The following is a 14,821-nucleotide window of genomic DNA, read 5'->3' as shown; positions in this document are numbered from 1 at the left end:
GCCGCTCTTGGTTTCCGGCAATACGACACCGGCTGTCTGGCGACCCGGAAGTGTTCCCATTTTGCGTTGTCGGGGCTCGGCGGTAGCCGGGTTCGGGGTGGACACACCACCATGGGGTCGTCAAAGAAGCACCGTGGGGAGAAGGAGGCGGCCGGGACCACGGCAGCGGCCGGCACCGGGGGCGCCACCGAGCAGCCGCCTCGGCACCGGGAACACAAAAAACACAAGCACCGGAGCAGCGGCGGCGGCAGCAGTGGCGGCGAACGACGGAAGCGAAGCCGAGAGCGTGGGAGCGAACGCGGGAGCGGGCGACGCGGGGCCGAAGCTGAGGCCCGCAGCGGCGCGCACGGGCGGGAGCGCAACCAGACAGAGCCCTCCGAGCGGCGGGTGAAGCGGGAGAAGCGGGAGGACGGCTACGAGGCCGGTGAGGGGCGGGGCCTGTGCAGGGGGCGGGGCGATGGGGGGGTGTCTGGGGGTGGTGGGGCTCTGGGTTTGGAGGCCGAGCACACCAGGCCGAGGCATCGCCAGACTCTCTTTGTCAGTACTGTAACGGGTCTTCCTGTGGTTATTTGGAATTAAAGGTTGTTTTTCTCTGTTAAACTTCGTGAGGGTAGAAATTTTCTGTTTTCCTCAATTGGCATATCTCAGGCCCTCCCTAAGTGTGTTGAGTGAGTGAGTGAAGTGGTGCCAGCACGTGCAGAGGCAAGAGGAAACCTGATATTGCGCAAGTTGTGTAGAGTTCACAGCAGAGACACGAGGCTGTGAGATAGGCCCTGTTAAGAAATTTGAACTTTGTCTTGAGAGTCGTAGGGAGCCATGAGTTTGAGCTGAGGAGTGCTTGATCATATTCATATTTTGCAAAGATCATTGTGTTGAGAACTGGGTCAAGGGCAGTGAAGATTGGAGGTGAGGTGAAGGCTGATGGTGGCCTGCACCAAGGCAGCAGCAGTGGGATGGAGGAGAGATTGGAAAGGTGTTTCGGAGGACGATGTGACAGAGCTTAGCACTTGGAAGAGGACGGGAAGGAGAAGAAGGAATTGAGGATGCTCCTTGAATTTTGGCTTGAGCGATTAGGTGGGTGGGAGTGCTGTCGACCGAACTTGAGGAGTTTGGAAGAGACACAGATTTTTGGAGGGAGACAACGAATTCACTTTTGGAGAGTGTTGCATTTGATGTGCATGGAGCAACCCAGCGTTTGGGCCAGATAGAGCAATTTGGGAATCATGAGAGTTCAGGTGGCAAATGAAGTCCCTTGAGAGACTGAGGAGTGAGAAGCCAGGGTTGGGAGTAGAACCTGAGAGATGCCAATGTTTTAGTAGTAGGCAGAGCAGGAGACTAGAAAAAGGGGGTAGGCTATCCCCCAAAGCAGGAAAACCGTAGAATCTTGTGTCATGGGATCTGTGGGAGTGATCAACAATGTCACACACCACAGGAGATCAGGCGAAAACCAGAGCTGAAAAGAATCCATGGGATTTCGAATTAAGGAGGCTGGTGACCTTGGAGAGAGCCTAGAAGGGTTGGGATGCAGGGTCCAGGTGGGATAAAAGGGAAAGAGGGAAAGAGGTAGGTTGTGAGGTGGGCCTGCCGGAAGGATGAGCCCGTGGTGGCAGCTGGTTGGGGCAGCTCCGCCTGATGGAGTCTGGCTGTTGTCTCTGGTGTTCGGTGAAGTTATTTGCTGTTTGTGAGGTGGGTGGAGGAGGTCCGAAATGCCCCTTTACCTCTGTGACCCCGATATCATCATAGAACAGGCACCAATAAGTGCGTTTCTTGATTGCACGAATTACACAGAGGACACAGTTATGTTGCCAAGGTGGTTCCTGCCCTGTGAGGAGAAACAGACCCAGAAATGACTGACCGTACTATGCAGTGCAGGGGAGAGCAGCTCATGCTGATCAACAATCGAACAGGACTCCACGAAGGAAGTGGCATTTCATTGTTGCATTCGGATAGGATTTTGTTAATCAGGGTGAGGCCAGAGAGGGCAGTGCAGGTTGAAAATACAGAATGTACAAAAGTGAAGAGGCGGCAAAGTGAAGGATGTAGAAAGCTGGACCTTTTGGATCAAGAAAGGAAGGTGTGTGGAGAGGTGGCATTCTCAGAGCCTGGGACTCAGGTAGAAGGAGCTCCTGGGGAGGAGGAAGCAGGCCCAGGTGCTGGTGAGGGCCTCTTGTCTTCGGCCCTGCAGCTGGAGCCAAGGCTGTGGCTGCAGGCCCTGTGTTCAGCTCCTGAGCCTTGCTGCTTCTTGTTCCAGCTGCCAGCTCCAAAGCAAGCTCAGGTGATGCCTCGTCACTCAGCATCGAGGAGACCAAGTAAGTACTGTCTCCTTTATGTTTCTGTGTTTTCTTACAAGCAGTTTCAGGGGCAGCTGTTTCGGGTGGCTTTTGCACAGTAACGCGTTCTGATTGAAGTTGGAAGTTGCCACGTAAATCATCTTAGCCAACCATTTGAGTTACAGAAGTGGGCAATTAAGACCCAAGAGGAAGGATGGCATTTCACTGGTTAGAGGCAGGCCAGGCCTTCCGCCTGCTTGGGAGGCCAGTGCTCTTCCCAATGCTGGGTCAGGCTCTAGGTTTGGGACCCTTAGGACCACTCAGTCCCCTCATGTTTTCACCCCGTCTGTCCAGAAATGCATTCGGTACTGCTCTTTCTTTGACAGCTCCTAACACTTGTATCTCTTGCCCTCAGTAAACTCCGGGCAAAGTTGGGGCTGAAACCCTTGGAGGTCAATGCCGTCAAGAAGGGTGAGTGTGGGGCTGAGGGTGGGGGAAGGGAGGGCATTTGGGGCCAAGGAGAGAGGCCATCTGAAGGGGTCTTTGAAGAAAGTGGGCACAGGTTCAGCACCATTCAGCGGTCCTGTGTGTGTGCTGGCAGTGGGCGCGGGGCCCTCCTTGCTGTTGTGTGGCGGATCTGGGACTCAGCTGCTTCTTGTAGTTTGAGCAGTTGGCGTTGCATCCTCAGTCTGGCTGTGAGGTAGCATTAGATGGGCTGAGAGATGTGCACAGTTCCTGCAAACGGATCTGGGCTGTGCAGGTGCTGGTTTTTTCGTTTTGTTTTGTTTTTGAAGTATGATCAGAGGGACTCTGGAAGGCATGGAGGGTCCCATTGTGCTGTGGGGAGACATGGGAGGGTGGGGTCGTGTGGGAGTAGGGAGGCACGGATTCTTCCCCCACCCCTGGCCCCTCTGGCCCCCTGAGCTGGACAGGGGCAGCGTGAGTGGCTCCCTCCTCTCCCCACCAGCCTTGGGCAGGCATAGCCTCACGCCTGGGCCTCCCTTCCAGAGGCGGGCACCAAGGAGGAGCCCGTGACCGCCGATGTCATCAATCCCATGGCCTTGCGACAGCGAGAAGAGCTACGAGAGAAGCTGGCGGCTGCCAAAGAAAAGCGTCTCCTGAACCAAAAGCTGGGGTGAGGGTCCCAGCCGGGCAGGCAGGGGGAGGGCCCGAGGAGGCGCCAAGCAGCTCTGGAGTTGGGGTGGGGGAGCAGGAGCTGGCTCCTGGAGCATCACTGTCTTCCCTCTTCAGGAAGATAAAGGCCCTGGGGGAGGATGACCCCTGGCTGGATGACACTGCAGCCTGGATCGAGAGGACCCGGCAGCTTCAGAAGGAGAAGGACTTGGCAGAGAGGAGGGTGAGGTGCTGGGAGCTGGCGTGTCGTTCAGTGCCTCTGGTGGCCTGACTGGCTGGTGAGGCAGAACATGGACCCTGGGGAGTTGAGGCTGGGCTCAAGGCTGTAGGAGTGGTCAGTAGTGCCTGCGCTGGGTTTTCAGCAGCGTGCTTCCAAGTCCTGTGCTCTTTGCACTCACATTTAGTAAGGCCCCGCGCCTTCTGCTGATCCTGAACAGCCTGAGGTCAGACGTCACCCCCTCCCTGTCCCATAGGCCAAGCTGCTGGAGGAGATGGACCAAGAGTTTGGTGTCAGCACCCTGGTGGAGGAGGAGTTCGGGCAGAGGCGGCAGGTGAAGCTGCAGCAGCTGGGGGGTGGCGGTGGGGTTGAGCCTGGGGTGGGGGGGTGGGGGCGGGGGGTGCTGTCCTTGGTGCTGGGATCCCAGGGCTTGGTGGGTCGGGCTCCTGACCCGGCTGGACCTTCTGCCTCCCTTCTAGGCCCTGTACAGTGCCCGGGACCTGCAGGGCCTCACCGTGGAGCATGCCATTGACTCATTCCAAGAGGGGGAGACTGTCATCCTCACCCTCAAGGACAAAGGTGGGTTGAACTGGGGTGCTCTGGCTGGGGCCACAGGCACTGCTGAGTTGAGGGCGAGCGTGACCGGCCACTGCTTCCGCCCTGGCTCCAGGAGTGCTGCAGGAGGAGGAGGATGTGCTGGTGAACGTGAACCTGGTGGATAAGGAGCGGGCAGAGAAGAACGTGGAGCTGCGCAAGAAGAAGCCTGGCTACCTGCCGTACGCAGAGGATGAGCGTGTGGATGACTTGGCACAGGCAGGCCGGCAGTGTGGGCTCTGGGCGGAGACGGTGGTGGCTCTTCAGGAGCCGGGTTGGGTCCTAACCTATACTTCTTGTCTTGCAGCAAAAACCCCGCTCTGTCCTGTCCAAGTACGATGAGGAGCTCGAGGGCGAGCGGCTGCAGTCCTTCCGTCTGGAGCAGGGCGGCGTGGCCGATGGCCTCCGGGAACGGGAGCTGGAAGAGATCCGGGCCAAGCTGCGGCTGCAGGCTCAGTCCTTGAGCACAGCCGGGCCCCGGCTCGCCTCCGAGTACCTCACGCCCGAGGAGATGGTGAGCCCCGAGGCCTCCACCCGCACTTGTGACTAGGGTGTTGACTCTCCCTCCCCTCGGAGGTCACAGGCTGCCAGAATGAGCTAAGGAGGGGGATCAGGTGATCATGTGGTGCTTGGTCCCTGTGGATGCGCAGTCATTGGCAGCCCCGAGGAGGAGCTGTGGGCAGGCAGTTGGTGTAGACAGAACAAGGACTGTGAGCCAGGTGGCCCTGAATTGGTGTTCAGACCCTGCCGCTTAGTCAGCCTGTGTCTGGGGTGAGTGATGTAAGTACCAGGCGCCCCATCTGAAATGGGGATGGCGAGAGCCAGCTCTTGGGGGCTGATACAAGGATTGGTGGTGATCTGGTAAGTGGTCATTTTACAGCTATGCGTGGCTGTCGCCTTTGGGATGGCTGTGTGAATTCGCAGGTAGACCACTGGCTCAGTAGGTTGCTTGGCTCTGTGGTTATGAGCAAGACTCTGCAGCCAGACTCCTGGGATTCACAACCCCGGCTCTCCTGCTTAGGAGCTAGCTGACTTTGGACGAGATACATAATCTCTCTGTGCCTCGGTTTTCCTCATCTCACGGGCGGGAGGATAATCGCCCACACTTCACGTCTTGCCCATGTGCGTGAACTACGTAGGACCACAGCCAGGGCAGAGTAACGCTAAGGAAGCGTTTGCTCTCGTGGGCTTGTGCTGCTGCCTTCCCCCCACCGCCACCCCGGCCTTCACGTTTCTCTTTTCTCTCTCCCCTTCAGGTGACCTTTAAAAAGACCAAGCGGCGAGTGAAGAAGATCCGCAAGAAGGAGAAGGAGGTGGTAATACAGGCTGATGACCTGCTGCCCCTTGGGGACCAGACTCAAGATGAGGACTTCGGTTCCAGGTGGGTGTGGGGACAGGGGTCGGTGTTGGCGCTGAGCCAGCCCCGGGGCCAGGGCTCACACAGAGGCCTCTCCACACAGATTGCGGGGCCGGGGTCGGCGCCGAGTGCCTCAGGCAGACGAGGAGGCCCAGGAGGAGGGGGAGAAGGAGCCTGTGTCTCAGCCCTTGCAGTCAGATGACCCCCGCGTGGAGAACATGGACATCAGCGACGAGGGTAAGGGCCCAGCCAGCCCGTTTCGGGGGGTGGGAGGGCAGAGGGGGAGTTGGGGGCAGGGGTGGAAAAGCAGGGACAGGAGCCCAGGGCCCCTGGAAGTGATCTGAGCCGGCGTCTCCCGTGTTTCCACCAGAGGAGGGCAGAGCACCGTGGTCTGGGTCACCCGAGGTGCTGGAGGAGGATGAGGCAGAGCTGGAGCTGCAGAAGCAGCTGGAGAAGGGGCGCCGCCTGCGGCAGCTACAGCAGCTGCGGGACAGCGGTGAGAAGGTAGGGGGGCTCCTGAGGCATGGGTGGGCGCTGGGCCCTTCGGTGACAGGTGTGTCTGTAGTGGCCTGTCCTGAGGAGCACGTGCTCCCGCGCCATCGTAGGCAGCACCCACATTTCAATTTGCGTCCTCTCTTTTGTTTCATATGGTGTTATTGGTAGATTTCTAGGTTTCTGCAGCGTTTCCACTAGGGCATGCTTTAGTGGTTGGATCTTTTCCTCCCTTCTTTCCTTCTGGAGTGTGTATTGCATGCCTTGCTGTGTGTGAGGCATTGTCCCAGGGCTGGGGAGTCATTGGAGAACAGGACAGCCAAGGGTCCCTATGCCTTTCATGGAGGCAGAAGTGGCGGTGAACTTGTGAACACGAGCAAACAGTAATTTCTGATAGTGACTAGAGCTGAGCAGACCAGACAGGAGTCACCGGAGGGTTGGTCTCTTGGTTCGGGTGTTCAGGGAAGACCTTTCAAGGGGAGACATTTGAACTGAGACTGAAATGACACAAAGGAGCCGATCTTGCGCAGATTCAGTGTGGAGGTCGCGTAGACAGTCGTTCAGGCCCTGGGGACAGCAGATGTCCTTTGGATAGACCTTAGAATGTTGGAGGACCAGGTAGGCTGGAGCAGGGTGAAGGGCTGGTGGCGTGAGCTGAGGCAGAGAGGTCAGCGGGGCCTTGAGGCCGTGGTCATCGCTGACCCTCACGGGGCACTGGCACGTGCCAGGCATTGCTTAAGTGCTCTATGTGCTGCTTCATTTAATTCTCACAGCAACACCCTATGAGGAAGGTTCTGTTTTCTCCATTTTACAGTTGAGGAAAACTGAAGCACAGAGGCGTTAGGCAAGTTGCCCAAGGTTACATGACTGGTAAGTGGCCGAGCTGGAATGTGCACAGCTTGACTCCAGAGCCCACACTTGTAACCCTGCACCTCCCACCGAGGGAGAAAGTGGGGCTGGAGACAGAGGCTGCAGCAGCGAACCTGGGGTGCCTACCGTGTGGGGTAGCGTAGGAGGGGAGCCACAAGAGTGAGGCCTCCCTGAAGCCGAGGAGGGGTTTCGAGGAGAGGGAGGGTGGCGTCATCTAACGCTGCTGAGGGGCAGGTCGGATTTGGCACCAGTGGAGACAGTACCCTGGCAGAGACAGTAGCTTCTGGAGGACTGAGGAGAGACGGGACTCACGGAGGTGAGGGCAACAGCTTGCGATGATTCCTCAGTGCAGGAGCGTGAGGGCTTTTTGTTAAAGGGCCAGAGAGTAAACGTCTGAGGCTTAGATCTTGGCAGCAGCTACTCAGCTGCTCTGCCTGCTCTGCCAGTGTAGCCAGTGGGCATGGCTGCATGCCAATACAGCTTGCTTTACGAGGACAGGCAGTGGGCCCCAGTTTGCCCAACCCCACTCTAATAGAGGACGGGAAAATGGGGCAATAGCTGAAGGGGGCGCGAGTTGAGGGAAGTTTTTCTCTTTCATAGTTAACGCGGAATAGCGTTAATATTTAAAAATTATGTGCGAGTGTCCCAGAGTCTACGGCTGAAAGGATTGTAAAGGTTATGTGGCCCGGTGGGATTAATCACGATTGGGTTTTCTACTGGCTGGGCCATTTACTGAGATGGGGGAGACTAAGGGAGGAACAGGTGTGGGGAAGAAAAGCAAGTGTTTCCATTTGGTTTAGTTAGCTTTGAGGTGCCTCCTTATTGGAGGTGATTGATATTGAATAGGCAGTTGGATGTATGACTTTGAACTTCAGGGGAGAGGCTGAGATGAGAGATACAAGCATGGAAGTCTGTGTAGCTGGGATTTAAAACCAGAGGACTGGATGGAATCACCAGGAGAGTGAGTATAAATAAGGAAGAGAACGTAGGGCTCCAAGCGAGGAGGGTAAAGAGGAGAGGGTGCCGTCCTGGAAGCCATGTGAAGAAAGGTCTGGAGTGGAAGCGTGTGAGCAGCTGTGGCGCATGCTCCGGAGAGTTTGGGTATCAGGAGGATGGGAACTGACCTTGGGATCGGGCAGCACGGAGGTCACTGATGCTCCCATCTTAAGGTCAGCTCTGTGGGGTGGTGGGAAATGGGGACTAGATCATGCAGGCTTTAACAAGGTTGCTGGACACGATTAATAGATGAACGTTGATTGTGTTTCTGTACACCAGCAATAGGTAGAAAATGTAATTTTAAAAAGGACACCATTTATGAAAGCGATATAGATGGTGAAGTAATGTGGATAAGCAAGAGAAGGCAATGTGGGAAAGGAGTAATCAGCATAGCAACAAGATAAAAAGGAATGAATGATTCGTAAGATCTATATGGGGAAAATTATAGTCCATTTTCGAAAAGCATTAAACAAGACGTGTTGTTTTAGTTACCAAGGGCTACCATAACAGAATACTACAGGCCGGGTGGCTTAAACAACAGCAATTTATTCTAACACTTCTGGAGGCTGGAAGTCCAAGATCAAGGTGTTGGCAGGTTTGCTTTCTCTTCAAGCCTCTCTTCTTGCCTTGGAGATGGCCATCTTCTCACTGTGTCCTCACATGGCCTTTGTGTGTTACTCCCTGACATCTTTCCTTCTTGTAAGGACGCTAGCCTATTGAATTAGGGCCTACACTTATGACCTCATTTGACCTTTATTATCTCCTTAAAGGCCCTGTCTCCAAATACAGCCACACTGGAGGTGAGGGCTTCAACATACAAATTTTGCGGGGGACACATTTCAGTCCATAACAACCATGTTAATGGATACCACTAATATTGTAAAGATGTCTGTCTTCTCCAATTAACCTATAGATTAAATGCTGTTCCAACAGAAATCCCAATAGAGACTTTTGTGGAAGCTGGCAAGTTGACTAAAATTTACACGGAAGATCAAAGGGACCAAAATAGCCAAGACGCTTTAGAATAATAACGTGGTGGGATTTGCTGTAACAGATATCAAGTCTTTTTAGAAAGTTGAAATTGAAACAGCATGATATTGGCATAAGTGTGGACTAATAGGGTTGAGATTGAATACAGGGACCCAGAAACAGACTACTGAGCCAGGACACGTGGTGTCCCGGTGTGAAAGGCGCTCAGCTCAATAAGTGCTGGTGGGACAATCAGTTACCTATTTGGAAAAATGTGAAATTGGGTTTGTACTTCACACCTTATGCAAATTCACTTAGATTAAGAACTTAAAAGTAAAAACTTAATATTTGAGGCCAAAGTAAAAAAAATTACGTTTATGACTTCGTGGTAGAGATTCTTTTTTTTATTGTGTTAAAATACACGTAACATTTACCATCTTACCCATTTTTAGGTGTATGGTCTGTGGTATTAAGTATATTTACCTTGTGTGCAGCCGTCACCGCCATCCATCCCCATAACTCTCTTCACCTTGTAAAGCTGAAACTGTCCCCATTAAACACTTAACTCCCCATTCTCCCTTCCCCCCAGCTTCTGGCAATCACCATTCCACTGTCTCTCTATGACCTTGACTCCTCTAGGGACCTCCTATAAGTAGAATCATAGAGTATTTGTTTTAATGTGATTGGATTATTTCAAGAGAAAGATTTCTTACAATATAAATGTAAAGCATAAACCATGAAGAAGAAAACAGACATTTTACTTAGAAATAAAAATTTTTAATTTTTAAAAAAAATTTATTTATTTTTGGCTGCATTGGGTCTTTGTTGGTGCACGTGGGCTTTTTCTAGTTGTGGCGAGCAGTGGCTACTCTTGGTTGTGATGCGTGGGCTTCTCATTGCAGTGGCTTCTCTTGTCGCAGAGCACGGGCTCTAGGCGCACGGGCTTCAGTAGTTGTGGCACGTGGGCTCAGTAGTTGTGGCTCGTGGGCTCTAGAGCGCAGGCTCAGTAGTTGTGGCGCATTAGCTTAGTTGCTCCGTGGCATGTGGGATCTTCCCGGATCAGGGCTCGAACCCATGTTCCCTGCATTGGCAGGTGGATTCTTAACCACTGTGCCACCAGGGAGGCCCCTTAATTTTAATTTTAAAACTTTGTTTTATTTAAAATACATTATGAAGGAGAATTCCCTGGCGTCCAGTTGTTAAGACTCCGCGCTTCCACTGCAGGGGGCATGGGTTCCACCCCTGGTCGGGGAACTAAAATCCCACATGCCTCGATACGTGGCCAGGAAAGAGGAAAAACGACATCATAAAGAATGTAAAAAGACAGGCCAGAGGGAGAAGATATTTGTCCATATGCAGAATGGCATTCAGAAAATTAGAAGGATAAATGACCATTAGAATACCCCGCGAGGCCCAACCTCAGTAGTGATCAAGGAAAGGTGAGCTGAAACAATGACAGACTGTGTCACACGTGCATCATTTGGCAAAAATGTCAGTCTGACAACATGAAATGTCAGTGAGGATGTGGAGCAGCCAGAATTCTTAGCCACACTTTTCATGGACGTGTAAACGAGTCTAATCAGTGGGAAGACACTGACGAACCTTGCAGAATGAAAGTGAGTGTGTTCCGTGCGGCTCACTGGTCCGCACTCTCACGTGTGCCCCAGAGAAATGCTTGCATCAGATTGCTTCAGCTGCGTTACTCGTGGTAACAGAAGAAGAACATCTTTGGTGCACTAGATAACTAAATTGAGGTATGATCATGTCACGGAATATGATTCTGTAGTTAAAAGCTAATGAACTATAGCCGCTCGTGTCAAGATTAACCTTAAAATACATATATACTTATATATATATAAAAACAAGTCATAGTAGAATCATATAGTACGATTCAGATTGCATAATGTTTGAAAAATGCGCAACAAAATAACAGACTGTTCGTGGATAGGTCTTATGTGGTAAAACTATAAAGGAGAGCCAGTGAGTCATGACCACAGATATGTGGGGAAGAGACACTTGGGGTTAATAATGTTTCTCAGCCAGGTGATGGGGACATGGGTGTTTGTTTGGTGGTTGTTATTTTTAAAAATATGCATGTATTATAAATAACCCTTTTTTGTGTAGGATGACATTCATTTAAAAATGTAACATAATAAAATGAAAGGAAAAGTGTTGCAAAAGTGGACATGGAGACTAGAAACTTCTCGGAGGAGTTTGCTGTCAGGGAGCAGAGCAGGAGGGCTGCGGTATTGAAAGAGGAGTTTTTTTTTTTTTTTTAATTTATTTTTGGCTGTGTTGGGTTTTTGTTGCGCGCGGTCTTTCTCTGGTTGTGGCGAGCGGGGGCTATTGTTCGTTGCGGAGCACAGGCTTCTCATTGCGGGGGCTTCTCTTATTGTGGAGCATGGGCTCTAGGTGTACAGGCTCAGTAGTTGTGGCTCGTGGGCTCTAGGGCGCAGGCTTAGTAGTTGTGGCGCACGGGCTTAAGTTGCCCTGCGGCATGTGGGATCTTCCCAGACCAGGGTTCGAACCCGTGTCCCCTGCAGTGGAAGCACGGATTCTTAACTACTGTGCCACCAGGGAAGTCCAAGGAGGAGTTTTTAAAAGAGGGGAGAGCGACTTCCCTGGCGGTCCAGTGGTTAAGACTCCGTGCTTCCACTGCGGGGGACGTGGGTTCGATCCCTGGTCGGGGAACTAAGATCCCACATGCCGCGCAGCCAAAAATAAAAGAGGGGAGATCCTAGGTCATCCCTGTGTGCTTGTGGGAATGACACAACAGCGGGGACAGTGAGTGTAGTCAGGAGGGGGGTAGTGTCAGGAGCAGAGTTCTGAGGGCCCTTGGAGCCGTGCCAGGTAAGGTGGCCTGAGGTGGGAGCAGGGCCGGGCGTCTGCTGTGGGCAGGCAGGGTGGGTAGCTGGTGGATTCGGTGCCAGAAGCAGGTGGAAGGTCCACAGAGTATCTATAGCCTGCAGCCTCAGGGACAGGGTTCCGGGGGAAGGGATGTTTACGCCGAGTCCTAAAACTGGAGTTTCTCAGGTGAAGAGTGGGTGGCAGAGGAGTGGCGGGAGAGGCCCTGGAGGAAGGCGTGCGTGTGAGGCTGCAGGAGTGAGCTGAGCGGCTCTGGAGAAGGGTCGGCCCAGGCCCGGTCATGAAGGGCCGTGTGGGATTTTGGATATTAATTCAAAGGGCAGTGGGGAGCCATTGACGACTTTGGAGGAGGGAAGCGAGCCAGTGAGATCGGTGTGGAGCGCAGAGCAGATCGGGGGTCAGGGAGAAGTAGAGACTGGTCTGGTCTGCCGTGAGCAGTGGGAATGGCTTGTCATACTGCCACCACGGAGGGTCTTGGGTTCCTGGGTCTCTGTGGCCCCACCCCAGAAACTTGCGGGTTTGCCCACAGCCACTCCCTCCCTCAGGTGGTGGAGATCGTCAGGAGGCTGGAGTGTCGCCAGCGGGGCTGGGAGGAGGAGGAGGATCCGGAGCGGAAGGGGGCCATCGTGTTCAACGCCACGTCCGAGTTCTGCCGCACGCTGGGGGAGATCCCCACCTACGGGCTGGCCGGCAACCGGGAGGAGCAGGAAGAGCTCATGGTGGGTCCTCGGCAGCCCAGCGCCCACACGCTCCCCTGGCCTGCTCTGCTCCGGGGGCAGGGGCGCGGCGTGGGCGGCAGTGTTGGCCCTGCCGGTCCTCAGTGCTGAGCCCCAGTGCTTAGGTGGGACGGGCCGGCTGAGGGCTGGGCCGCCTGGGCTGAGCCTGATCTGTCCTCTAGGACTTTGAACGGGATGAGGAGCGATCGGCCAATGGCGGCTCCGAATCTGACGGGGAGGAGAACATTGGCTGGAGCACAGTCAACCTGGATGAGGAGAAGCAGCAGCAAGATGTGAGGACAGGGAGGAACGGGGCTGGGGCCGGGAGGACACGAGAGTGGAGACCCCGCTGCCTTGGGGTCAGGAGCTGGGCTGGAGGCCCAGCTCTGTGCCTTCCTAGCCGTGGGGCCTCCATGTCTCAGAGCCTTGGTCTCCTCATGCGTAAATGGAGTGTATAAACCTCACGGGGTTATTGTGGATTAAATGAGACGTCTTGTCATGCAGGGCCTGGTGCATAGAGAGGTCCACAGTCCAGTGGGGGGTGACTGTTGGGTTGGAGGGTCAGAAGAGCCCGTGTGGCCCACTTACCACCCCCATCATTCTGTGCCACCCCCAGTTCTCCGCCTCCTCCACCACCATCCTGGACGAGGAGCCCATCGTGAATAGAGGGCTGGCAGCCGCCCTGCTCCTGTGTCAGAACAAAGGTAAGGGGCTTGGGGCAGCCTTGCTGGGGCCTGGGTGCTGTGGCGGGAAGGGCAGGCGAGGCAGGTGCTGGCGCGGCTTCCCCTGGTCCCTTCTGCTGCCTCTTCCTTGTTTCTGATGCCATGAGCCACTCCTTCCCCTGCACCCTGGTTCCGGGGCAGTCTTAGTAGCAGCTGGCCTTCTGTGCTGCATCACCCCATTCTCAATGCCCGTGCTCACGTATTCCCCTGCAAAGCATCCTTTGAGGCTTAGTGTCTCCTCTGGGGAGGAGTGTGAGGAGCTGAAACAGTCCAGGCTGTGGCACAGAGGCCTTGGCATTAGGATCCCAGTCCTGCCTTCTACTTGGCCAGTGGCCCCTGACAAGGACCTGACTCTTGTCTCCGTTTCCTCCGTCTACACAATGGGCCTGATGTCCATCCACTCCCACAGCACAGCTCTGAGGGTCTCCCAGTGGCCCCGTGCTGTTGGCGGGTGCTGGGCAGCCTGGAGTCTCATAACCCCTGTCCTCAGGGCTGCTGGAGACAACGGTGCAGAAGGTGGCCCGGGTGAAGGCGCCCAACAAGTCCCTGCCGTCAGCCGTGTACTGCATCGAGGACAAGATGTGAGTGGGGCACCAGCCTGGGCCGCACTGCCTGGAGCCTGGGCCGGGGGGGCAGCGGCTCACACTGAATCCCTATCCGTCTCGGGCAGGGCCATCGATGACAAGTACAGCCGGCGGGAGGAGTACCGAGGCTTCACCCAGGACTTCAAGGAGAAGGACGGCTACAAGCCTGACGTCAAGATAGAGTACGTGGACGAGACGGGCCGGAAACTCACTCCCAAGGAGGTAAGCGGGGCCTCTGAGGCAGGGCTGCAAGGCAGAGCCGCACCCCAGGGTCTGGGCTGGGGGGCTGGTGGTGTCTGTGTCTCTGGCAGGCACGGTGGTCCCCCTCGCAGGCCTGGCGGGAGGGTGCCTTTGCTGGCCTGACCCCTCACTCTCACCGCCGGCGGCCCTCGCGGGGCGGCCGACTCTCCCATCTTTTCTTTGTCTTCCACCCGCCAGCGCTCTTCCCCACATGCTCCCTGGGTGTGCTGCCCCCTCGCTCCAGCCCCAGCCCCGGTGCCCCGACGAAGTCCATCCCTCCCACTCTGCTGGGGGCCCCAGAGGGTGCTAGGGCTGCTGGCCTTCTCCCATCCCCTCCCAGCCACCCCGCCCCACCCTGGGCCTAGCGCTGCCCCTCCCCCTACCCCGTGCGGCTTGGGCGGCTCCAACACGGTCCTGCCCCCCTCCCCCGTCTCAGGCTTTCCGGCAGCTGTCCCACCGCTTCCATGGGAAGGGCTCGGGCAAGATGAAGACGGAGCGGCGGATGAAGAAGCTGGACGAGGAGGCGGTGGGTGCCTGAGGGGTCGCGGGGGGGGCCTCGGGACGCGTGGTGGGCAGCTGAGGTGCCGAGGCCCGCTCCCACCCGTGTTGACCAACCCTGCCCCCGCAGCTCCTGAAGAAGATGAGCTCCAGCGACACGCCCCTGGGCACTGTGGCTTTGCTCCAGGAGAAGCAGAAGGCCCAGAAGACACCGTACATCGTGCTCAGCGGCAGTGGCAAGAGCATGAACGCGTGAGTGGGGAGGCGGGGCGGGCACAGGGCCTCGCGGTGCATGCG

The 14,821-nt window shown here is 55.4% G+C and overlaps 1 protein-coding gene across 1 annotated transcript in view; it reads left to right on the top strand.

Annotated features, from left to right (window-relative positions):
• Positions 1 to 34: 34 nt before the first annotated feature.
• The window catches only part of SART1 (spliceosome associated factor 1, recruiter of U4/U6.U5 tri-snRNP), a 24,276-nt gene continuing 9,489 nt past the window's right edge, over positions 35 to 14,821 (top strand). The window contains exons 1-19 of the mRNA XM_022591413.3: positions 35 to 424; positions 2,252 to 2,309; positions 2,686 to 2,741; positions 3,279 to 3,405; positions 3,522 to 3,627; positions 3,878 to 3,955; positions 4,101 to 4,200; positions 4,292 to 4,434; positions 4,523 to 4,729; positions 5,472 to 5,596; positions 5,676 to 5,809; positions 5,943 to 6,076; positions 12,310 to 12,483; positions 12,663 to 12,773; positions 13,097 to 13,184; positions 13,693 to 13,783; positions 13,873 to 14,008; positions 14,463 to 14,552; positions 14,655 to 14,776. Of these exons, the coding sequence (XP_022447121.2) occupies positions 112 to 424; positions 2,252 to 2,309; positions 2,686 to 2,741; positions 3,279 to 3,405; positions 3,522 to 3,627; positions 3,878 to 3,955; positions 4,101 to 4,200; positions 4,292 to 4,434; positions 4,523 to 4,729; positions 5,472 to 5,596; positions 5,676 to 5,809; positions 5,943 to 6,076; positions 12,310 to 12,483; positions 12,663 to 12,773; positions 13,097 to 13,184; positions 13,693 to 13,783; positions 13,873 to 14,008; positions 14,463 to 14,552; positions 14,655 to 14,776 (2,393 nt within the window). The 5' untranslated portion in view covers positions 35 to 111. The remainder of the gene's footprint in view (positions 425 to 2,251; positions 2,310 to 2,685; positions 2,742 to 3,278; positions 3,406 to 3,521; positions 3,628 to 3,877; positions 3,956 to 4,100; positions 4,201 to 4,291; positions 4,435 to 4,522; positions 4,730 to 5,471; positions 5,597 to 5,675; positions 5,810 to 5,942; positions 6,077 to 12,309; positions 12,484 to 12,662; positions 12,774 to 13,096; positions 13,185 to 13,692; positions 13,784 to 13,872; positions 14,009 to 14,462; positions 14,553 to 14,654; positions 14,777 to 14,821) is intronic.

The sequence above is a fragment of the Delphinapterus leucas genome, chromosome 7 (genome assembly GCF_059928025.1).
Source record: "Delphinapterus leucas isolate spDelLeu-1000000601 "Yukka" chromosome 7, BTC_Dleu_Yukka2, whole genome shotgun sequence".
Taxonomy (NCBI): Eukaryota; Metazoa; Chordata; class Mammalia; order Artiodactyla; family Monodontidae; genus Delphinapterus; species Delphinapterus leucas.
Note: the sequence above shows the minus strand (reverse complement) of the source record. Positions and strands in the feature narration are given on the sequence as shown.